Source organism: Anopheles nili, chromosome 2, assembly GCF_943737925.1.
Source record: "Anopheles nili chromosome 2, idAnoNiliSN_F5_01, whole genome shotgun sequence".
Lineage (NCBI taxonomy): Eukaryota > Metazoa > Arthropoda > Insecta > Diptera > Culicidae > Anopheles > Anopheles nili.
In genome coordinates, this window is record NC_071291.1 from 16282957 (window position 1) to 16308842 (window position 25886).

General features: G+C 51.9%; 1 protein-coding gene across 1 annotated transcript; it reads right to left on the reverse strand.

Annotated features, from left to right (window-relative positions):
* Positions 1 to 376: 376 nt before the first annotated feature.
* LOC128720617 (uncharacterized) lies at positions 377 to 25086 on the reverse strand. Its single transcript, XM_053814295.1, has 16 exons — positions 25030 to 25086; positions 24504 to 24683; positions 24374 to 24431; positions 19744 to 19874; positions 18950 to 19579; positions 18632 to 18756; positions 9996 to 10126; positions 9161 to 9924; positions 7892 to 8092; positions 5017 to 5197; positions 4739 to 4953; positions 4381 to 4677; positions 3416 to 4301; positions 3192 to 3323; positions 2929 to 3110; positions 377 to 2863 (listed from the first exon to the last, which is right to left on the reverse strand). The coding sequence occupies exons 1-16, from the start codon at positions 25084 to 25086 to the stop codon at positions 2684 to 2686; spliced, it is 4350 nt and encodes a 1449-aa protein (XP_053670270.1). The 3' UTR covers positions 377 to 2683.
* Between the last annotated feature and the right edge of the window lie 800 nt (positions 25087 to 25886).

A 25886-nucleotide genomic window follows, 5' to 3' on the forward strand; every position in this document is an offset into this window, starting at 1 on the left:
TTTACGGTTGAATATTTGTGTACTTTTTTGCAAGTCTGACAGTACCTGTATCGACTGCGGCTACACAAAGCATATTTTGGAGGGATCTTTGACAGCCGAATGAACGCTTGGAAAACGCTTTAGAAACGCTTCATGCTGTTCAATTTTAAAATCTTGTAATGAAGAACGTTATACGAGTAAAATTTACATTTATGTAGCGTCTAGCTGCAATAAAATCCACCTAAGGGTTGGTTTTAAACCATTTTTTTCTTTTTGATTGATCCTTATTGATTCTAAGTATTTTACTAATTCCTAACATTATTATTCTTGCTCATTTCGGAAAAACATTTCAATTGTGTGATAAAGATATTCGGGCAAACGAATTATTTTAGTAATCTGTTGTTTATTCACCTACTACCGTCTGTCAGTACGTAAGTTTGAGTAGAATTAGGTGTAATTTGTATGAACAGCAGCTATAATCTGTGTGTATGTCAATTGTTCCGTAAAAAATACTGCTTATCAAAATGTAACAGTGTTGAAAAGGAAGTAACACAGTAAGGCAAACAGAATATCGAATGCCATGTGTACCGACTAACTGACATAGAATAATACGTATTATGCAAAATAGTTTCCCATTACTTTCGTGTTCCTTGTTCCACGAACTCGTGCCCGATTGATTTAATTTAAGTAGTGTACATAGGTCTGTTCCTTAACGCTGAAAAAAATGGCGTCTGGTATGGGGTTTGCAACAAATGCCATTGGCTTCGTTCAAGATTCTGCAATCAGTTAACTGCATAGCTAATACCTGCTTAGACTGGCTACCACCTTCCAAGAACGAACAAGAACCACGTGACGGTTCCATTTCAAGATGAGCTAAAAGCAACGACGTGCGTGTTTGTAGCCGGCTAGAGATAGAACGTGACTTTCAAACTGCAGTTCTCGTGATGATGTTCTAGCAAATTGTATGAGTGGATGCCTAAGATCGATGGAATGTGTTTTTTTATTACCGACAATCACTAGGAATAACTAACGCATGATATTCCGAACAAGATTCATCAAAATTAATGTACGAAAGTCTTAACCGAAACGAAGATTTTCAATTCCTAAACCTACAGAAGAGGGCTCATTAAACCAATTTTCCAACTTCCAAAACAAGAATGGTGAGCCACGCTTTTTACGAGAGATACACTCTGAACACAGTTACGATTCTGGGCTGTTGAAACAGTTCGAATTTATCCGTTCGTCACACGTACTGCTGCGAAAAGTAAGACGAGCGTGGTTGCGTATGTTTGGCATGCCTGGTACTACACCGTCTGCTGCATTCATTTATTTTGTTTTGTGTCTAGATTGTTACGAAGAAGAATTTCCCGCGAATAATGTTCTTAGGAAGTCGATCCGTCCCGGCTACGGGCCGGATCTGTCGCTATAATTATTTTGATTTGTTTCGTGTAAATTTTCGAATCACTATCCAATACCTAAACCTCCACTTGACGTCACAGGGCGGGCGGGTTGTTTGCTGCTGATTATTTTAAAGTACCTTTATCTCCCGTATAGCTCATCTACTTCCATCCATATGCCTGCTGCATCTACGTACTTGTGGGTTGATTTTGTGTGTATGTGATTTTTATTTCCGTAACTACATTACATTGGTTTTGCATGTTTGCCCTATGCTCAGGGGGGTTGGGATCGCCTAGTCCCGCCTGCAGATTTGCAGTTCCCTCTACGCTGATAGTATTGTTACGACACTTAGAAATTGCTTGTTTATTGTGTACTCGGGTTCGCTCTTCCCTCCAGCATGATTGCATTCATGCTGCGCCAGTTCGACCCGCTCAGACCTACAGTTCCGGCGCTTGATTATGAGGTCGTCAAAAAACAAAATGCAACACCCCGCGTGTCCGCGCACCAGCTTTCTTTCCCTCCGTCGCCACATAAAACACTACGATACGATAAATAAAACATTCATTATTCTAAAAACAAAACGTACGCACTATATTGAACCGGGGAAAGGCCACCCGACTGGTCCTTCACACGAACGGAAAACGGTTTCCCCGCGATGTGGAAAAACAAACCCACTACTCTTAAGTAACAAACCACCGCAAACCCCACAAACGCAGGTGCACTGTGCGCGCGTGTGTATGCGCTAAAAAGCACACACAACCGCGCTCAAACACGCGCGCAATTGGTTCCTAGGTGAAAAAAATCCAATGCTGGGAAAGTCACTACGCTGCGGCCGATTTTCGCGCCTCCCTCCCAGAATGAGGGCTGGAAAAACTCGTGAAAAACCCCACCGGTGTGTGCGTGCGCTGTCGCAGCGCACCAGAGTAGCAACATAACATAACAACAAGTCCAATAAAGTATAAGTATCCGTACATGTAAGTGTATATATGCATATGTATAAGAATCTATTGAGTTTTGGAGTGGGGGTTATAGATCGCACGTGTCCCTGGCCCGCATGTGAGCCTTCCAAACCCTTTCTGCAGCAACTCGGATCCGAATGAGACACCTCTCACGTGCTTCCTATCAACCCGATCGATATCCGTCTCCTCGTTTGAAGAGCACGTGCAGTATGCAACATACTTGGAAGGAGGATTGTTCGTTCAGGGAACATTCGCTAGCGTTGCTGCCTCACCGTTGTACGACCAGCCCAACTAGCCCAGCTAGCGATCGATCGGAACGGCTACGGCTCTTCGAGGTGAACGTCGTACTAGTTGTGCAGCCAACTGCTTGGGACCCACTGTGGTTCCCGCTCGAGAGAGTTGATTTCGGCCAACAGCTGATGGTACGCCCGTTCCGTGTCATTGTTGATGATGATCATGTCGAACAGGTGACCCCAGCGGGCTTCCATGTCACGTGCGGTCGCGATGATCTCTTTCAGCTCCTCCTCCTTGTGAACGAATGGATCCAGAATTAGCCATCGAAAGTTTATTGAGGAAATGACGTCAAGCCTACCTTGTACGGTTCACCGGTCCGTATCCGCTTCTGACGCAGCTTTTCCAAGCTTGGTGGTGCCACCAGCACGGTGTAGGGCTTCAGATCGGACGAACGCAACAGCTTCAGGCTCTGTGGGTGTAGGTTCAACACGCATATCTTGCCACTGGCGACCACGGCTCGGATCGCTTCCAAGGATGTGCCTGCAAAACGCGCGAATGTTAGATCATTCCTAGAGGTCTTTCTAGATGTCTTTAAAAACCCGATCGGAACCGATTGCTTACCGTAGTAGGCCTTCTCGTACTCGCCGTGCTCGACGAACTTACGCGCCAGGATGTCCGACTCGAACTGCTGCCGTGAGATGAAGTGATAGTCCTGGCCGGGTACCTCTCCTTCTCGTTGAGCTCGTGACGTATCTGGAAGAGGCACAAGGATGGAAGCATTACTGATGTGGTCTTTTGGATGTTGTAAATCAAGGATCACCAGAATCCCCACGAGACCAACTTACGAGGAATGGCGGCGGCGAATCGCTCAGAGTCAGCCATCAGCCGTTGTCGCAGTTCGTGCCGGCCAATGTTCGGAGGTCCTATCAACACGATCGGTCGTTTATGGGACGCTCGGGGATAGTACAACGCCACCTCCTCATACGTGAGAATCTCTTCCGGATCTGGATCATCCGCCGTGGCCGTCGCGTACAACGGATAACCATGCTCACTGCTTGCCTTCTTCTTCTTCTTGCGGCCCTTGCGTGCACACAGGAGCGTCGAGCCACCGCCCGCCTTCCCGTTGAGGTCCTTGCGCGTACGCAAACCCACCTCCCCGGCAATGGCGAGTTTCATCGATTCGCGCTGGTGTTGGAACGACTGACTCGGGATCAACCCAGCCAGGGTCTGGTCTTCTTCACCCTCCCGGTACGCCTGCCACCAGTTAGGATCGTCGCGCGAGATCACGTGCAGCACGTCACCCTTCTGGAAGCTGATGCCAAGCTCGCGGCACGGTATATACAGATCATCCTCCGGGTCATAGTCGAAGTGTGCCCGCACGTGCAACACCGGTGGATCGCGCATTCCCAACCCAGGCAGGATCTGTGGAACACCAGCAGGCACGACCAGGAACGTCAACGTGCCCGTCATCGAACCGAGTAGGGCGCACACGTCGTTCACCGATTTGCCCCGCATCTCGATCCCATTCACTTCCAGGATCTCGTCACCTTCGTGCAGCAGACCGGACTTCTCAGCGGCACCACCTCGCACAACGCGTCCAATCACGACCGCTTCACCCTCGTTGCGGATCGTCGCTCCGAGCGGTTCGGATGACTTCTCGATCTGGATGATCTTGATGTGGTCCTGGCTGCCATCGCGCAACACCCCCAGTGGCACGCTCATGGGTTCTCTCTGCAAAAAGGAAGAAAGCACACCGAGGATCATTAGCAAATAGCTCAAGAGCGTTAATTGGGACACACTTTGTCCTTACCTTCGCGATGTTGTTATTGTTATTGTTCACTAAGCTAGCGTTATTTGGAATCGATGGCATGACCGGTGCCGGTTTCACCGCGCTGGTCAAGGTGACGTTGTTGTTGTTGATGGTGTTGCTGAGGGATGGCAGGGCGGCGTTAACCGGACTGCCGCCGTACGAGGCGATGGGCGAACGGTCGGTACTCGATGCGATTCGATCGTGTGCCAACAGCAACCCTTCCATCTCGTACGTCGACAGCAGATCGCACAGCTCGATGGCGGTTGGTGAGCCGGACTGAGCCAGCGACTCGACGCACTGTGAATGAAGGAGAGATCGTAAGGACATTTTCTGACGGCGAATGGGAGCCAACACTTACGTCCTTCGCTAGAGCTTGAGCATTCGGGCAGATGGGATTGGGCACCTTAGGGCGTCGTCGCTCCAGGACGGCCGTCCGGACGGCTAGGGCTCGAGCGATTCCAGGACCAAGCAGCAGACTTTGGGCCGCTGTCACTCTGCCAGCGAGTGTCGCAAGGCCGTGCTTGTTCAGGTGTCCCTGGAGTCGTTGCAGAGCTGCCACTAGCTCACTGTAACCTGCAGAAAGGAGTCCAGATGATTAGTACAAAGATCAGAGACGAACACTCGGCGGTTACTTACCGATGATCTTCTCCACAACCTCATCGTCCGCATACGCCTCATTGTCCACACCGACCGGGGGTTTCTCGATCGGGTTGTCCTGAAGAGCGCGTAGTCGCTGCGAACCCCGTAGGCTGTTCCGCAGGAAGTCATTCTGGGCCGCTATCCGTTCTTCGTCCTCTCTTCGCCGTCGAAGTTGTTCCTGTGGAAAGTTAACCATTTGTGAAAAGCGTTAGACGTCTGACTGCTTGTGGTTCTGATCGGGATGTAGTATATGGGCTTCTGGAACCTCCTCGGAACGGGAACTTGCCTGTTTTTGCGCGTAAACGGAGCTAGCGTTCACGCCAAGAGAAACCCCGTTTGACTTAGCCCCGGGAGGCTGATGGGCGATCATTTTCGTGATCAGTTTCAGCTGAAGGAAATGAAGATCCTAGCTTCCCTAAACGCCAAGGTGAGCTACAGCTCGCTTGCACACCCGATAGCGATTGGCAAAGCAGCGAGTCAACTCGGCAACCAGCAACGTGCACGAAAAATCGACGAAACTCACGTTCGTGGGAAGCCTTTCGCTGGCGGGTGGCTTTATCGGGGAATTTCTCCGGCAAACTGGTTTGTGCTGAGCTCAGCTCCCGAGCCGTCTCGTCGCGATTGTGTGGGCCGAGAAAGGTGTCTGTCCACACGCCACCCCACACCCCGCCCTAAGCTGAGGGGTTGAGGGTTTTGTCAACCACCACCCTGTGGAACGTCGATGTCCCCGAGGGTGGGTTGAATTGGTTCGACCCTTAGCCAGAATAGAAAGTCAATTAGCTCAGCCGCGTGCAGCTGACCGGAGCAGTTTGCAAAATTCTTCCAACACACACACACACGCACGTACACACACACGTACAGACAACCGTAAGTGGGCTCTCTAGCGCGTAAGGTCACGCTTCACTCGCAGCAAAGTTCACGATCGCACGTCTTCGCGCTTCGACCACCTCGCGTGGCAGCTCTCGGGCGGACTGAATCGTGCGATGGAATCATAGAAACAACAAACCGGTGTCTGGTAATGCATTACATCATCAGCACCCGTTTGGCCTTCGGTAGCGATCGAGCGATGGTTTGAGCCACGGATTCGGCAAATGCAAATTCTACCACCCGTCGGTCGTCGGTTGAACGTTGGTCACTTCGCGGTGTCTTATCAGACGGGCAGACGTGTTGTGCCAGAGACGGATAATTTAATTATCCCTTCGGTCGATCGATTCCCCGCGAGAAAGCGCATGTAATCGCGGAACTTGAGCAGTTCCGTCGGTGGCCGTGGAAATGAAAAAGAAAACCCACAAAAGGGTTGTCCGTGGCCGTACGATGCGTTCGCGTTTGTCACGCGGGAGCTTATCGCGCTGGGCGAAATAGAAAATGATTACGATCGGGAACGCTCGATATCATCCGGCGCGTTTATAACAGGGGTTGTAAAAGAAAAGAAGACGCAACAAACAATGAATCACAGTGGCATTGCTTTTTCAACGCGCTTTATGGTCCGCCTTATCTGCGCAAAACCAACTCACTCGACAGCACACTTTCAACACGCGCATAGGTTGTGAGAAAAACCGAGGTTCAAAGGGGATGCGATGGGTGCGCATTTCCACCTCGAATTGCATCGCAATTACGCATGGGCGGTAGTATTATTATCACGCGGCCACACCACCGAATTGTTACGCTCCGGACCGCGGCAAACTCGTCTTTACGCAAGCACCGTTGTTGTGATACTGCTCGAAGTCCCGTCGGGGAGGCTTTTTTTTGTGTGTCCGTCGTTCATTCGTTCGTTCCCGGTTGCGGGGGTTGGATTGCGTGCGTTTTTTTTTCAACCACCCCTACGCACACATAAGAGCGCACCCCATGTCGGTTTGTGTCACCACCGGTACAACGGGGGCTGTTTTGTTTTGCTGTTGCACGGGGCCTGAAAACTGCCCAAGCTGACCAACCAACCCGTTTGCCGGCGTTTTAAGGGAGTTGTCCGCATGGGAAGGGGTGGCTTTTTTGGGTGGGGTGGTGAGAATTGAATTGGAATTTCATCCCACCACACTGTCACCATTGGGTTTGATGGAATGGCTCGCCCGTGGCACAGATAAACCACGCGACACCGGAACAGGGGCGGTTGTTAATGCTGCACGCGACAACGCCAAACAATGCTCCCGGAAAAGGGGCAAACAAAAGTGGTCAAAAGCGTCATCAAACACCGTCGAAGGGTGGCCAGTTTAACATACCACACCTGCGAAATATGGGCGTTTGGATGCGTGAACGTGATTCCGAATCGAGGGTGAATCTTTCGATTGTCAAAATGTAAACACCAACCTGCACTTGCGCGCGTGTGTGTGTGTGTGTGTGTTTGTGCGAGTGCATCTGACCCCGTGGGCTATTGCAGGTTTAAAACGGGAGCACGAGGGCTAAATCCCCACCGTGGGCATTCGCTTGCCCTTGTGTGTGGCGTATCGGTGACATGGGAACGGTGGCACCCCAGAGACAAACACGCGTGCAGTCACGCACACCACTACCAACAAGCGGACTGCGATGCACCCTTGCATATCGTATGCAACGCGAGTCACCACCGCGATTGCACCTGTCTAGGAGAGTGAAAGAGACCACCGGACACCGATGCAATGACAGCGCCTCTTACTCGTGTGAGTGCATTGGGTTGCGAACAAACGCGTTTGTTTGTTTGTCGAAGCCAAGAGACCCCACGATCGCGTGTGCCGCAATTCCAGAAAGCCTAATGGTGCGTCGTTAGTCTCCGACACTGTCCTGCTAATGAGCACGTCCCAATGTGCCAGGAAACGGTGCTGACACTGCAGGTGTTGAAAATCTTGCCCCCGGAACGAGCCCAGCTCGACTGACCACTTAACGCCTTGGGGGCGATCGAACTCACCTGGAACTTCTTGATGCTGTCCAGCTGGTCCGGTGTTGGTTCCAGGACCTGGCCGATATGCTGGTGCTGTGATGCGTTTGGCGCAATCTTGCGATCTGGCACTTGTGGGGCTGGTACTGGTGCACGATTGGTGAGCCGGCCGTCCTTCTCTATCCGCAGGTGATCCCTTGGTGGGGGCACCGGTTTCGAGGATCCGTTCAGCTGAAATGGAAGCATAAGCAAGCGAGAATCGGTTAAAGTACGGGTCTCAGACAGGTCTTACAAGGGTCAGTGCTGCACGCCACCACAAGAACGAGCGCTTTGGTCGAAGGCAGAGCCGGAGTCGGAGTCGGCGACCAAGAACTCGGTAGGAAGTACCTCTACAGTGCGGGGAAGGATCTGTGCCTTCCCTTTTTTCGTGGTGAGAAGAAACGCTCTAAGAGGTCCAAGATGCTACATCCAAGATTCCCAAGGGTGGTAGTTGAATGATGACGGCTAGGGGCAGATGATGATCTGCTTACGTTTTTAGGTACACTCTGAACGAGTTTGCGACGATAACATATCGAAGGACGTATGATCAACACGTGAATAAACTCAAAAAATGGGATGTGCTAAGTGTATGATAAACTTTATGGAATGTTGAATCAAATCAAATTGAGACGCTCTCGGAAAACACAAAATTAAGCGAAATGTACCACAAGTAGTTAGCACGTAATAAACTTTGGAAACAACTCCATCTTGATTATCAATTGGAGTGGAATTGAAATGTACGAACAGAGTGATCATCTTACTGTTATGTCGAACTACGGCACTACGGAGAATGTGCATCTGTTTCAGAATGAATGATGCCATGATTAGTTACACTCTTTACAACAACGATTCTACTACTGATCTCACTGTTACTAACTACTCGCAACCATCGTTCTAGTGTGTACAGAACGACACTCAAGTGGACGTTTCTAGCTAGTGGTTGGATGTGACTAACAACACTCTACGTTAACAACGTCTAATTGAGCGATCTTCAGCTCCAAAGTTTCTATTGCTAAGAGTGCTAAGGGTGCATGCTGCAGGATCACCCCTCGTGAGGTGATCCTCAAGAAGAAGACGGTGATAGTGTGTGGTTCCTTAGCTCGTGTAGTCAAGAACTAACGGAAAATAAAGGGGAAAACAAAAACAGAAAACACCGCACCAGCAAACGAAAAAGTGTGAATGAAGAAAAAAAAAGAGCTCAAATTCTAGCAGATGAGAAAACAACAAACAAAACAAAAAAACGAAAAAAAATGGTGGTACCTCGTTGCGCGCTGGCGACTGTGATTGTGCCTTGCGTTTATCAATGGACTCGTTTGATGAGCCTGAATCTTTCTTTCGTATACCGTCTTTAAAGGGCTTGGCTTTGGGCGGTGGGTACCGAGGTGGTGCCTTCACCGTCTCTACGAAACTGTCCGGAACGTCCACGGGCAGCTCCCGGTGAGGTCCGATGTCATACTCCGGAGGTCCCAGATCCCCAGATGAGGTCGGTGACGTGCTACGGTTGGTACTGAGCGAACTCTGCAGTCTTGGATCACCTCCTGGACCTTTCCGTAGTTGACCGAACCCGTTAAGGGACGGCTCAAACTCGCTCGTCACCGAACCCAACGAGGATGGACCCTTGCTGGAGCCACCCTTTTTCACGTACTCCTGGCTGCTGTCCAGCGAGGACAGGTGCCGATCACTGTACGAATCGACGAGCGGTTCCAGCTCCAAGGATACTCCACCGCCTGGCCCACCCACTGACTGGTGCTGATGATGCGCTTGCTGATGATGATGATGATGATGGTGATTCAGGTTCAGGTGGTGATGGTGGTTGGCGTGGACTTGATGGTGGAGCTTCGCTACCTGAGGCATGGCGTTGGAAACGTGATTTACCTGCGTGGCCGAGGGCGTCGCGGGTGCTGCTCCCACCGGTGCTGCCACCGCCACCGTCGCCGTGCTGCGCGGGGGTGGATACCGCGGTGGTGTCTTATTTCTGGCTATGAACGATTCAGGTACATCGACAGCCATTTCCCGGTGTGGTCCTAAAAAAAAAGAGCGGATTTTGATGAGTGTGTGGGTGTGTCCGGTCACGGGGCGGTGGCCATTTTCTTACCATTGTCCTGGTTTGCCGCTAACATATTGTACATCTCCAAGTCCTCCTGATAGTCATCAATCGGGATGGAGGGCTTCAGGGTGTCATCACCGCCCAGCACCACGATGCTGGAGCCACTGCGTCTGCGAGGCCTGAAAGGAGAGAAGAGATCGAATGTTAGTCCTTTGTGTCACTTTTGAGCTGCATCGTTACAGGTGCAGCAATTGATCGCATATGTCGGTCCCAAAAACGAAAGGACACCCTGCAGCTGATACGCGATCCTCCCGAACAGGCGGATCGATAGCGACATTTGATGTGGCTTTTTCACTTGCGTTTTAGAAACATATTTATCAGCCAACATATCGTCGACAGCAGGAAACCGAATGCGGAGGTAAAAAAAAAGGCGCAGTGCAACGATGATCATTCGATAGCACAATAGAAAGCAATGAACGAACGAAAAAAAAAGATGAATGAAAGTGCTGTTGGATGGCTCGTCGATCGGTGTTTTTTTTTTCGTCAGCGAACCACAGCAGGGACAGGAACTGGAACACAATGGTATGTTTTCCCTTTTTTTCCCAACCCCCGTATGCTCGATCACTCGATCGTCACGATCGTTACGGTCCGGTCCGTTGTACACTTGCGCATTTTAAGGTGCCAGCAGAGCAAGCAAACAAGCAGAAGAAAGAAAGAACAAAACGAGCGATCGCGCTACAAGTCCACCTAACAACCGCATTCTTGGTCAATGAGGCAATACGCGTCACTCGCTAAGGGATGATCGCCGAGACGGGAAGGGCACGCAAGGGCTCTGGCAAAGGGAGAAAAGCTGCGTAAAGAAGACGCAAGCTGCTCGACGGAGCTTACCGCGCTAGGGGTCCGTTTTCTTCCTTTTCGATGTGCACGTCTCGAGCAACATTGAATGCTGACCAGGGGCACAGACACACAAACACACACGAGAACGAACGGAAACACGTCCGATAGACGGAGCAAAAAGGTATCGTTTGTGTCTGAGCCAGCCCCGGTAGAATACAAAATGAACCTGTGTGAAGTCGGGCCCTGGGCCTTGGTCTAGAGGACCTGCCTGATACCTGTGCTTACGAGCGTGGTACGACGATGTGGGAATCTTAAATTACTCAGTCATCCCCCGCCGCATTTGCTCGCTCACACGGCAGACTCAAACGTCCAGAACGTTGACATTAGAACGCTCTGTGGTTCGCGCTCTGTTTGCTCTTTTCCCGAGCTTCGGTAGGCCTCGGCCATGATTGTTTATTGTTTTATGACCAGGCGGGCGGGATTTTGGAAACTCCCGGCTGGGGGTGGATAAAAATTCCCAAAAACCAACCACCCTCGTGCCGTGGCTGGGGTAAGACGGATGTCACTAGCAGGGGGTGTGCTACCCCTATTACAGGGTGGCCAGCGAGATGATCTCGCGCTGGAGAAAATGCCCATTGTCTCGCGCACGGTTAGACATTCGCGATTACGCCAACGAGAAGACGTTCGAGCTGGCCACAAGGCGGATTAGAATCGGGTGTGCTGAGTTGTGGGCTTGATTTTCTTTTTATCTGCTTCCGCGTTCCATCGGGAGAAGAAGAACGCGAAACCATGGGCTGAAATTAATTTCACGGTTCACGAATAATTGACCAACGGTGCCGCGGTATGTTTGCTTTTAGGCAGGTTGTTCTCGAGCTGAGGTTGACCACGGCATAAGGAAGAGTCACCCCACCGGAAGCCCATCAAACAGGGCGACAAAATTAGGTTGGCATGGGGCAGCGGAACAAGCGACGAACGTACAAAAACCCGTCACATTCAAACACACACACACACAGGTGGGCACGTCACATGACGCTCGAGTGGTCGCGGATGAGTGCGAACCAGAAATGGCCGCGACCGGAGGAACCACTCGTCCGGGGTGTTGTGGCTCTGGCAGAAAATAAACTTCCTATCGTGATGGCGGACGAGAGAGCGATTGACGAGAGGCAGAGAGACAGAGATGGATCACGCGGAAACGAACACAAGCGCATCCGCGTGATCGTGCGAGGGTTGCACTCAACAAGTGCCTCGTATGGGGTAGCAGAGATTGCAACCCTGCGGGAAAAGTCACCCCACAACGGAGGGAGTGTCACGCGATCGAGGGCCTACAATGGACGGGTGTGGGACCTAAGGTGTGGAGGACTGGAAGGCGGGAACTTCCGGGCGCAGATCAATCATTAATCGATCGTCGTAATGGGAGTGAACACGGCCCGAGGTTCGGTTTGGTGGCGATCGGTTAATAAGCTCAAATCACCGTTTCGGGCCCCGAAGCTGCGAGAAAAACCGCTCCCAATTGACTCTGCCTGGGGGCGGATGTGAAGGCAACCTGCAATTCGACACACGCAGACAAACATACCGAGGGTGGAACGATTGAAACGGCTTGTTAGGCCGATCCCTGCGTTCCCAGGTTGTTTGGGAAACCGAAAAAAATCTCCCGTAACGCATTCCAACGTCTCGCGGCTTTTGGACCGGTGTTTGTTTGTTCGACGCATTTCAGGACCTTTAATCCCGAGACCTGAGGAGACGGTATAAAGTTACCTGGAAGGTTTCGTCCTGCGGGCAGACGGAACGGAGATGCCCTGCCACCATGGGAACACTCATATTTGCCTCCCCCATTAGGCGAGCGAGCAGATCCGTTTGTCTGTTTGCTGCATTCTTTGGCATTTTTGGCTCGAAAAAGGCACAAAAGGAACCGAAGAAAGGTGCATGCTATTCACGCATGATCGAGGACATGAGCCTCTGCAGTAATTGCACGCAACTGGCGTGAGAATATTGGAACCTTCCTTTTTGCTTTTGTAGCGCCGAAATTCCATCCATGGGGATTATGTTTTTTCTTTCCTCAAACTGGGTGAGTCGTGGAAAAACAGGTTCAAAGAAATGTGCACCGATTGATGATAACTGCTCGCTGGCTAGAGCAACCCGAACCAACATCAGTAGCATCTTTTCTACCCGCGTAGAGAATTTGTTTCCATCCCTCCGACAAACGCGTCAGGAATTATTAATCCTTTCTTCCCACTGACACCTTCTCCGAAGCCATCCCTAGACGAACGAATGAAGGATAACGACACGCCGGCAACAAAGGGAAAAGAACATCTAAGCAGCTAATTTACGACGCTTATCCGGCACTGCGCGACCGTCTCCTGACGAGCACTTATGCCGTCGCCTCCGAAGGGTGCTCCAGAAGAACCGCCCGTCTTCTAGGCGTTCCCATTGATCGCTCTCATAGTGTCGCGTCATCTACATAACAATGCCCCGGGGCCGCATGTAATGACTTTCCACGACAAAGGACTCCCAGACAAAGGCATAATGATTGGAAGCACATTAGAGCGACGATCGTGCTGCGATCATGAAGACATCTTGATTTTTGAAAACACTCGAACGTCCGATCTGGCTGCTACAAACTGTGACTGATTGTTCCGTAAAATGGCGCCCGATGCGTGAAGAAGAAAAAACAGCTCCCGAATTGCATTCGTCACCGTCATAATTACCAGTGCTTGAGGATCCTCATGTTGTGCGGTTAAAAAGCGGAGCGTTAAACCGTGCTGTGCATGCACTTGTGTGTGCGTCACCTTCACCGTCGTCGTCGTCGTCGTGGTCGTGGTCGTTGTCGCCGTTAGCATGTGAGTGCAGTGCATCAATGCACACTGCTGGGGATGCACTTGCGCTTCGATGGCCGTTTCCGTGCACACCTCGATCCTGCGCGCGGATGTGCTTGCCGTGCCTTGCGTTTATCTCCAGTTCTTGCGTTTCACTTGCGTTCGCTGCGCGTAATGCCACTTGTGGCACCGATGCGCGTGCAATTTCACCGCACCACGCTTGGGGCTGTAATTACCTATTTTTGTTTTCGCTATCTTCCACGGCTCACGGCGGGCTACGCGTTGGAGACGCGGGCTCCGGTTGCACTTATCGCATATGCAACACGAATATGATGATTGCACATTCCCGCCGTTGCTTTTGCATTGCTTATGCGTATGTGCACGGTCTCCCCCACCCCCCGTCACACACACACACACACGCGGGCGCTTTCTTCCCTCTCGGATTGCAATCCGTTGCACTTTTTGCGCGCACACTTTTGCCACCCCCTTCTTTGGTGGGTTAGCTCTTTCGAGGCCGCTTTTTTTTGCCACCACGGTCCGGTTTGGTTTGGGGTTTTTCCTCGCAACGGGTATCGGAAGTTTCACTTCAGCTGGGGCACTTAAATTCGATCGTGCGGCCGATTTTCCTCGTTCCAGCGATCGACGATCTGACGCACCTTGGCGTGGAATGCGCAAGGCTGCGCCGCGATCGTGGGGTGTGCTTTTCTTTCTCTCGCTCGCTCCAACCGGAAACACAATCGCAATGTCACAACAACGGGCCACCTTCAACTGCGTCCGGTTGGGTACATCTCGTGGCCACTTTCACCCCGTTCTGGCCCCGAAAGCGCGAAACGGACGCACCACACGCACGCAGAACTGGTTCACCGTCACAGGGTGGCTTTTGTTTACGGTCGCTGATTGATCGATTCAACTGATTCATGGGACCCCGGTTGCCATGGGAAAAGGGAGGGGGGGGGCGGAAAGGGAGGGCGCGAATACGCTTTCGTGGTTCCACCCCACCTGGGACAGGTCAGGTACACCGGATCCTTCGGTTGTAGCGGGAAAATGCGGCAAAATTCCGATGCTCCAATGGAAACCGGGAAAAACCGGTTGGCTGGCTACAAGCGCCTGGCGGGCAGGTCAACTACCGGTACTCGGACCGAAGCCAGCACTTGTACGCAATTACGGCACGGCCCTAGCACCTCGTGCGAATGACCAACGAATCCCCCTAAAACGCCTCGAATGCAGGATGCGCGAATGTTGTGCAATGACCCCGTCGAGATTTGTCGAGAGTGATGGCAGTCCGACAAGTTCAACACACCAACCAGGCACGTCCTCGCAGCCCTCTTGTTTTTGCCGATGCAGGGACACGTTCGCGAAGGTTTCCTTTTTTTCCGCGAGACACACGGGTACGAGGACGATACACCGACCGACACGACCGTTCACTTTCGTTCCGAGCAGCAGAATGAGAGGACCCCTTGTGTCCCCGTGTGTGCAGCGGTCGCGCTCTACTCACTCGCCGTCTCACTCACTCTCGACGTTTCTCTCCCCCTCTCTCTCTCTCGCGCGCGAATGCGAAGAAGTCGAAAACGTAAGGGGGGAAAAGCGGTGTCCGTGCGTTTCTCGCCACCTTCTACGCATCCCTTTCGGCAGCCATGTTGCTGTAGGCTTTGGCCGCTGGGTTGTGTGTGCTGGTGGGCCAGGTAGCATCGTGGTGGGGGTGGTAGGAGTTTTAAAATGAGAAGCCCGTCCGGGTTCCCAAGGATGGATGGGACGGACGAAGACCGGCGAGGAGTGAACAGGACTTCTCGACCTCGGTAACGGCCGTAAAACGGGGATGGTTGTATTAGAGCCATAGCATGCTGTCTGACGGCGAGAGATTTTTTTTTCACAAATTTTTTAAACGTTTATTGCGCATGGAATGTGTTGGTACTCGCTCTTGGCTTCTTTCGGTTGGTGGTGATGGAAGAAAAAGCATCTAAAAAAGCCTTTAAAAAGCAACTCCACTGCGTTTTGGGAAGTTCCACGTCCACGAAAGTTCCAGAGGGACTGGAGCTTTTCACGCGGGAACTTGGACTATTTTCCCCATTTCCATTTCGCGGCCGTTATCGTTAGCAACCTCCCCACGGAGGTACGCCTCAAGACGTGTGAGAGCACGGCCCAGTTGACAGATAACGCAATTTAACGCATAAAATACTTTCCATCTGTCAGTGTTCCTTCTCTCGAGCGGCTTGTACAAATTGAGAAGGAAAAAAAACTACGACCGTTGTAACGTCACTTTACCGTGGCCCTTCCTGGCAGGCCAAGAAAGCGAACAAGAGCAAGATGGAAGCCGCACTTTCTTCCGTCACGCCGTTCCCTGTGGCTGGGTTTTGCTTCATTCCCAGGGCAAAAAATGTATAGCCCTTCGGAGGATACCCAGCCGGAGCCGGGCATGCTTTCCTGCGTGTGTGAAGCCCCACACAGACGCACCTTGCCACACGGCACACACCTGCACCACGTACAAGGGAGCGGTCTCATCGCTCTCTTGGACGTTTTCTTTTGCTGCCGTCTTCTTTAACCTAGCTAGACCCAGGTTTGTCTACACGCACACACACACACACACACGAGAACACGGCCCTCTAAGTGAACGGAATGGTAAGGAATGGGCGAAGGAGGACAAGTCAAATCCCACCGGAAGGATGCTAAAGCTACTTGAGCAAGGATACCGGCCTCATGAGGCATGTGTTCGAAGTACAAAATTTCAAATAGAAAGCATGACGTAACGGCAGGCGTTTAGCTGAACATTTACAGCATTTACACCCTCCCAAAAGACGAGTCCACTTTAGCCGCATAATTTGGCGCAAAATTGTACCACAAACTAAATTATCTATTCGCGCAGAATGTTATCAATAAAAAGGCAATTTTTGAAATGCTTTACCGGTCGATTTAGGATCCTTACAAAAAAGGACGGACCTCATTTCCCGTACATCCGTATCCTGAGACCATCCGTCAGGCATTTCTATTTACAGACAAGATTCGAAACCGAATCTCCTAGGTGTATGAGACGAAGGATGAGATCCCTCCAAAGGATGCTCGTGTTGACTTTAGGCTCCCGGTGTCACCCACTCACGACGCGCTCGTTATCGTTATCCTTAGCCACCGAGAAACCCCATCCCAGCGGCTCTATTAAACATTCACTCGAACGACATCGCCTCGTGACGACGATTTGCGTACAAGCGAGAGCGACTCGAGGACCAAAGCCTCGTCATTTAGGCCTTCCGTCTAATCCTCCCAGAGGCCGGAACCATCGTGGGTTGGTCATCGCGCGAATCGTTTGGCCGGCAATAAACACACGCTATTTGCGGCCAAAGTCGTCGTTTTGGGTTGTGGCAGTTTCCTTTTTTTGGGCATCCAGTAATTACGAAGCTCCGAGTGACCGAGATCGGCATCTTGCTGCACAATTATAACGTCAACCCCGGTGGCTGATGGCCTCGTGGTGTGTCCTTTTTCGGTGTGTCCCCGTGCTGGGTCGTGTGCCCAATATAGCAGCCGGTGAAATTGGGTCGTCCAGCCGCCTGGAGACGACGAAATTAATACGACTCATTCGCTCGGTGTTCGCATTCGACACCGGGAGTCAATCTGGCCGGCAGAGAGGCAAGAAACCCGGTGCTGGAATGACGATATGAATAAGAGATAACCTCCGGCAAACATCGTTTCGAACGCATGAATGGCACGACGGTCTCGACGGTGCACGCAGCGAGGCCTTTGATACGGTCGGTTAGATGGGAATTTTTGTTTGCGAACGGTTTCCTCGTAAAACAGCGAGTCGCATTAAAAATGTCATCCCCATCGGGTGAAGGTGGGAAGCGGAAAAGTGATCCCACACTACCCCTTCGAAAAAGGCCGAGATGGTCGAGGTGAGTGATTACTTCCCAGCGAAATGATTGATGCGCTCCTCGACCGTACCCTGCACAACGCGATCCCTTGTGCTTCCGACGATCAGGTTCTGCGCGTGGATGATGTATCGTACGGTGTATTCTGAGATCCCGGACCAAGGTGCCTCGAGAAGAAGCACTCGAGACGGCTGCCGAGGCTAGCGTGTCGAGTGTGTGAAGTGATCCATCCTCGGTGAAGAGGCTCGAGTGAGAGCCTTCGAGCTGACGGCAATGGTTTGCTTTCGACATCCCTTAGAGCCACGCCTGAGTCTCGAAGAACACGGAGACAATGACACCTTTGGCTTGCTTTCCAACCCACCGTACCGGGCGCCCACGTTCCAAGACGACGACCCGGACCCGGACCCAGACCCGGACGACGTTTAATAAGATGTTGTGGATCATTGCGTTTACAGGCTAAACAATTACCCGACGGGCCCGCCGGTGATGGTGAAGAATTCGATTCCCACGCAAAATAATCCTCACTCTTGCACGCTCCCGGGCGGGTCGACTTCGAGGACACAATGGGGAGTTAATTTGGGACGGCGATGCCGAAATCGTCGATCAGAACCGTCGGAGCGAAGGGGGAAATAGTTTCTTCGCTTGTTCGCCCTCCTCGCACATCTTCTCTCTGGGTCGTGTGGAGGCCAATGCAGACCTGCGACGTGTGGGGATGAGTCTCAGACACCGGATCAGAGTTTCGTGTCCTTTGGACGACTTTCGACGTCCGAGTGTGGAGACGCCTACGCGCTGAACGTTTTCCATTTTCAATTCGGCAAACCCACATCGCTTCGATTCCCATGCTTGGAAAGAGTGTTGTTGCCGCAGCGTGGAGAAGAAGGGACCGTTTAACAAATAACCCACTACCCCGGAACGCCATTAAGAACGAACATAAGACGACGGATGCTCAGGATTTGCCATTAAAATTCACGATTATTGGAGCATTGTCGGGAGAGGAGAATTGATGCACACGCAACGAGACGACATTTCCCGGAAGGCACGCGATTTTGGAGGCTGGCTTTATTGCGTAGACAACCGTGGGTATTCGTGGGGACAGACAGCGGTATTAACCCATATTACCCATTCTCGGAATCTCGACTTTGAGTTGATCAAGAAAATGGCGCAGGGTGTCGAAACTTACCGGCTTTCCTGGCGTAGATTCTGGTCCCCGAGTAGAACTTCGGTGCCACCGCGCGATATGCTGCCACTCGATTCGTACTGCGGTTCGTCCTGAGGCTCGAGTTCACCCTCGGACAGCGTTGCCAGCTGTTTGCAAGGACGAACAGAAAGAGAGAGAGAGAGAGAAGAAATTGCATAAGAACAGGCGCTAACGAGTATTTCGAGGTTCTACACAGGAAAGCCCCTTTTTTCAAGGATGACGGGTGGTACTACGGGGTGTTAGGGTTGAGGTTAGGTGTCGGAGAGGTTTTGGGGGTTCTAAATTTCTCCTCACGTTTACCTCGCGCTTGGAACCATGACCGTTCGCTAGGAAGGTGTTAGTTAGATTACTATAGTAACTGTTGGCGGTCGAGTCAAGCCCCTGCGGCTTGCCCATATTGCTGTTGAGGTTGTTGTTATTTACAAGACTGTGGTGCAGGTGGTAGGCTGACGCGGGGGCCGGTGCCGCGGCACTAAGGGCCACTAGGGTGTTATTGTTGCTGGTACTTGGACCCGCCGGTATCTGGCCCTCCGGACCCTTAAGGGTGGTTCCGGAAACCGGACCAACACCGATCGGTCCGAGCGATTGTCGAACGTTAGCGTATCCACCGGAACTGGCCATCTGCCCACCAGATGGCGCTTCTCCGGTCACATTCACCCGTACGCCCCCATTTCCGACGGCGACCACGTTGCTGTTGCTGGTGGTGTTGATGTTGTTGTTGGTGGCGTTTTGCTGGCTGTGGATGTTGGTGCTGTTGCCGAGAGTGACCCCAGCAGTGAAGGTGGTCTTCAGACCGGCCGTCACCGTCGTGCTGGTGTTGGTACCCGTAACGCTGTTGCCCGAAAGTGACGTCACGTAGATCGGTGAGGCCTCCTTCAGGAAGCTGAGGTCCTGCGTTGCGCCTCCCTTCGCCTGGCTCTGCTGGTTCAGCTGGGGTGAGGGCAGGTTTTTTGTTTTGGGAAGACGGCCAGGACAGACAAACGACCCCCGGGAATGACAGGAAAAGAAACACGCACACGGTTACACCGGAACCACGATGGGGACGATCGCCCAACCAACCAACCAACCCCTGTTTGGGTCCCACCGATACTTGCTTTGATCGAAAGCTGCGACATGTCGACCGGTGTGATCCGTTTGAGGGCGGACAATCGTTGAAGCCGCTCTCGGGCCTGCTGCTCGACGGCGATGACGAATGCATCCTGTACGGCGTTTCCCAGCTCGCCCGCTAGTACCCAAATAGCGAATGTAAACAAGCGTTTGGTCAACCTATCTCACACTGGTAGTGGAAGGAATGTGTGGAATGTTGCTCCACAGCTCGCCGTTATCAGTGTCGTACGGTGCCGATGGGGGGCGTTATCTGGCGCACATGGTGAGAACGCCCCTCTAGGAAAAAAGGCCACTAGCCTGTAGGTGCCCATGTGTGCAAACACGCGCTCTATTTTTGCGATGCATCGTGAGAAGAGAAACATAGGGGGATGATTTATATGGGACACATTCCGTTCGGTTGCGTCCCTTTGTTGTGCCAATGCACGCTGTTTTATGTGCGATTTGCTCTCGGTCACATCCTTGCCACTCCTTGCTCAGTCGGATCTATTTTCATGCACGCTCCAGCCCTTCCTTCCCCAAAAGCAAACTGTCGCATTGTCCTTTCCGGAGAGATGCGCTGAGGGAGCCATTTCAGTTTTCAAGGTAACGCTCACCCCACCCAATGGGTGTGATTTCAACCCCCCAGACAGAATGCACTATCGATTTGGGCTTCTTTTCGGGTCGATTTGACCGCAGCTTAGCAGCCCGCGTTTTCCACGTGTACCGGTGCGGGAAAAATCCAATTAACGACATCCGTCATCGCTATGTGCGTGTGGGTGTTTTTTTTGTTCGTCACATTTTGGGGCCAGTCGGCTTAACTGGCCTCTGGACTGCGTATCGATTATTGACCAACGTCCGTTCGCCTGGCCGAAGGCTTCGACACTCTGGTGGCTATTTCCGATGGCCGGTCCGATGCCATCCATGCGGAGGTCAGCAAACGGTAACCCCCATTGTCGGGGTTCCGTTTTCGGTTCGCTATTAATACCTTTCCTGGGGAAAAGGAGCATGGCGAAAAAAAGGACCACTTTGGGGGGTGGTGGTGTTGGGTGCGCAATCGAATGTTTTTTGCCACCCTTCACGGGCACGCTCGAGCAGCCGCTTCGTGGTGAGGTGCGAGAGTGAGCTGAAGCGTGCAGTATTGGCAAACCGGCGCCTTTTGTTCGGCCCAATCGAATTACGGTGATTGCGCTGCCGATTGGAGCAACGATGGAGGCCTTCGGTTTAACAACGCCCTCTCCAAATACAAATACCACCCCCTTTCGCATCATCCCTTAGTTGGCGGAAAGCGATTTGCCTTCCACCAGATGAGCTGCTTAAAATAACACGAAACCCACCCCCACACACGTACGCGCATAAACTGACTCCGACACATGCTCTTTTGGTCGTTCGCAACCCCGCGGTCGGAAATTGTGGTTAGTCGTGTTAATGATTAATTTAGCCGTAATCCAGCCCGGTTCTGCCGGTACCTTGCACTACGCCTTTACTACGCTTAGGACGCTTACAGCAAGGACTCCCCGCGGTCCATTTTTTCGTTTTCATCATTACCTGTCACAGCCGCCGGAATGGAAGCGCCTAATCGGCCCGGAATGCCATCACTTTTTGGCGCAAGGTGAGCGCATAAAATTGAACGATCGTCGTTTAATGACACCTCTCACTGGCACACACATACACACACACAGGCACACACACACACGGCTTCACAGGTGGTGGGGGGCTCGCACTCGCCCACAAAACCCAGCCCAGGGCCTTTAGCGGCGAGGTGGCTGAAAATATTTCATCCATTTCGTAACATTTTCACTTTCCGTGCAACCGCGATGATCATAACACCCCGAAACGAACCCCCGAACACCCCCTCAAACCCTGCCCCGTGGGGAGGGGGTGGTTGGGTACGTAATGATGAATTTTGTACACGTTTCACGGCACACGTCTCGTTCACTCCACCGATTCCGCTCGCGCCTTTCGCGCACCGAGAAAAGCCACTTGGCCGCAGGGTTGCGCCGTTTCTGACAATCGGGGCACGTTACGGAGCCGCGTCGTAAACACACGCGTTTTCAGGGGGGTGGGGGGGAGGTGTGGAAAACAAGGCGAGAGAGAGAGAGAGAGAGAGAGAGAACATGGGAGAAAGAGCGAGATGATGGGCCAGGTAGCAAGCGAAAATAAAGGCACAAAAAAAAACACAACGCTTTGTTTAGCACGCCCGCGCATGCAATGATGGCCTCCTCTGCCAAAGGTGCACTGGTCCCGTGATACGCCCCTCCCCCCACAGCACACACACACACACACACACACCCATCCACACACTCATGCACATTAACAGTCATGGCGCCCGCTGTCATGGCGGTCACCCCGCCCTGCAGCAGTTCGATCGGATTAATCATGCGGGAGATATGCGTACGAGCCGGCTCGTGGAAAGCCCTCAGGTCTGCATGCACGTTGCACTTCGCTGGCATTCTTCGCACGCTGACTCACGCGCCCCTTCCCGTTCGATCGTTCCCGGGGTCAGTTCCTTGCCTGTTTTTCCTACCCCGTTCCCACGATGGCTCGTTGAAGTCTTCCGATCGACGGCAATGGGTCGATGCGTTCGGGTAAAAAACTCTCGCTCGGGTGGAAAACAAACCCGGGAACCACCTTTCCGGCGCGTTCTTCCCACAAAAACCTCAAATGTGACGTCGACAGTTTTTCTTCTGCCGCTTCATCGTCATCTTCTTTATCAAAATCCACTCGGTTGCGATGAGCGATCGTGCTCTCGCGGAAAACTCTCTCCCCCTGTGCAAGAGGCAAAATGACGACGGCAACAGGCAACCCCTACGAGCTGACCCAAAGGCGACCAGCAAAGTCGACAGCATCGATCCCGAGGCATCGATGCGCGAGCGAGACGCAGCGAGCCAGATACGCAGCCACGCTGATATGTGTGTGCTGGTCCGCTTGCAACCCCCTACTCGTAGGGGGTTGTAGGAGAAAAATAAAATGCCGATCTCCCGAGCCGATCGCTAGCGGAAGATACCTAAAGGGAGGGCTTAGCGGTGGTTCCCGCTATCGCTGTGTCTAAACTCACCCCCCTCTCCCTCGAACCGTGTGGTCCCTCACTTGCACCCTCTCTCGAAGGTGGTCATCCCCGAGCCGGAGACAGTGCCACGACAGCCTCCGGAAGCCTGAATGTTCCGTAGGGTGAAGGGACGCACTGATTCGAGCCATTTGCATGTGAGCAAGGTGGTTCGGAAGGGCGAGAATTCCTGCCACACACAGAAGCTACAGGCTCCAACTGGTGACCCAAATATGCCGCGTTGTTTGTCCTCCCGACCGGAGCCAACCGTTTGCACTTCCAATTACGACAACGTCGTCGTCGTCGGTGAGGCGATAAACGTCTGCCTTTTTTTTGTGTTATCGTGACCGACGCTTTAACATCTCGCAGCACACGCACGAAACGCGATCCGCAGCAGTTTTGCGGGTCTTCTTTCTCTCTCTCTCTCTTCAATAGCCACTCCGGAACACACTCTCGAGGACGCGGCAGAGATTCCCAAGGGTACGTGATCGATCGGGAAGGACATTCGATGCTTACGAGTGAACACCCGCGACCGGATGACGTAGGGGTTTTGGGACACGAAACCAACCGCACGGATCGTGGCCCTTTTTTGGACCGTACTGGCGAGGCGCGATTACACAGGGCGACACGTCGTCCACTACGGTGTTCCACTGAGCGGCTGAGACTGAACTGGCTGGCTGGTGTGTGCGCGTTGGGTTACGCGCTCGCGCTCCTCCCCGCACTGTACATTCAGCTCTTTTTTCCTCCCTTCTCCAGCCCCAACCAACCATCCCCCCACCACCCCACCCCTTCCATTCCTTCCACCCCCCCTGGAACCCACCACAACAGCAGCAGCAGCAGTATGTTGTTGGTCGGCCACGGGGCTCGCGTACGCTGCCTATTTTGACGTTCGAAAATGTTTGTGGAGTCGCAGCATAGCGAGCGTGTGCCCCAGACCTGCGGCCATTCGGCCAACATTCTCCCAACGGCTTCTTCCCTCGTCTTCCGCCCGTTCGGTGATCCGTTTTTCCGCGTCTTCCCAGCCCCGGGTTCCAGCGTCCACGGGGGGTTTGGTCAGCGGATCGAACGCCCGGGAGAGATCGTGCGCCTGTGTTCTATTGCGTTCGATCGTCTGCCGGTGTGTGCGTGTGGCGGGTGGTACGGCGGTGTGGAAAAACCTGTTGTACTCTCGCGCGAACCGTGCGACCACCACAAGCGCACGATCGGCTCGAAAACCCGTTTTCGCGCTGCGTATGGGTGGCAGAGTAGGGTAGTTTTTACCCTTTTCTCAGCCTATCGCGCGCTCTTTCTATCTTATCGGAAGCTCTCGCTTTCCTGGGCCGGATGATAGGCGCCGTGGAAATGCGCTGGAATCGGTCCGATCGTGCACGATCGCATGCCAACGGTGGCGCCATCTGTTGGGTGCACTTTCGAAATTCGAAAATTCGCTTTTCAAATGCGCGCCTCCTGCGCTTCGACCGTTGCGTGAACTAGAACGTGGTAAAAGGACAAGTGCATGTGGCGGAATGCCTTGCTACAAAGGCGCGGCTAGTTTATCTCCACGGCACCGCACGACACTGGCTATTGCTATAAGGGTTGGTTTCACTGAAATTTACCTAGTCGCGAATCACTCCGCCGTTTCACCCGTAGCTTTATCATGCATGACTGGATGCACTGCAAATCGAGCAAATCAAATATTAAAACCCATCTCGTGTGAGCCCCTGCCTTTAGGCCCTTACACCTTACCTCATGAATGTGCTTGATAACCTCTGCTCGGGGAGAGTCTTCCAGTTTCCGTTCGTTAACGTCCAGGATTTCGTCGGCCACCTCCAGATTGTCCTTGTCCGCCGGGCTGCCGTATAGTTTGATTTTTCCATCGCGACTTTCGACCAGAATTATCACGTACCCGTTGAGTTCTACCACTTGCTGAAATTTGTTCATACGAATGATTATTCACCACCATCTCCAAATGACTGATGGAGCTTTCAAAGGCAATTTCGGTGGAACATTTCAAACGAAAGGTACTGGAAATGGCTTTAGAAACTCAGGTGCTCTTCGTTCAAGGACACATTTTGAAAAGGTGCGTTCCATAACACTTTATTTTAAAATAAAATTGATTTATTTTGCGTCGAATGTATGTTAAACTTGGACGGTAATCATCGTAAAGTTTGGTAGTTTTCAGAGATAATTGGCGCAGAGGCCATCACATCAGTATCAATGTCATGCTAGATTCCTTGCATGGCGCCGTTACAGAATCGAAAGCTCGACTTACCTTTCCGGAAGATGAGGCGGTCGGTGGGCCAGCTGGCGTGGTCGTCCTTTGTTGCATTCTTAGTTACGAGATTGGCATGTGCTAGCGTATCAGCTTCTTGATTTGAATGCTCTATCGATTTTCTCACATGGATGTAAACTGCATTCTCCCAGGACACATTCGAACATTTGCCGATATCGAAAATCAAGGCGGCCGAAAATCAACAAACCATTTCTGCTGCACGTTATTTTCCTTTTCAGCTTTTCCACGCTATTCAACACCACTCGCTCACTTACTCACTGGCTCTGATAACACGTACACACGCGCACGCACCTACACACAGGGATAGAAAGATTTCCTTAGCTGAAAGAAGGATTTTCACTTGTTGGAAATGTGGAAGTGCAAGGAAGCTTGTGTAATTTCCTTATTTTTTGTTTGTTTTATTTTAAGATTGAAGAATTTAACTCACTTTACTTGGCAACTTAGTTATAGAAGGTATAGTTATAGAGGTATTAGTTGTAGAAGGGATTTGAAATGTGAAGGTAGTTCACACTTGACTAGCTCGCTAGGGAAGGATTATGTATATCTCTGGGCCTCTTTCGACGACGTGGTTTCACTCGAGATGCTTCGTTGTTGCAGTCTATTAATTGGAATCACTGTTACTGGAAAAGCTATCACTGACACAAGCATTGACATAGATTTTATGCATGCTGACCTTGTTGGTGTAGGATTGGTTCGAGATACTTTCGGAAGCTCTCTGTGACATACATTTCAATCAAGGCTATCAGATAAGATAAATCGCAATCACCTCTGAGCTGTTAACTCGCCGGAAAATGGGAAACTTATATATTTCGACACTCCTTTCCAACCCGACACAG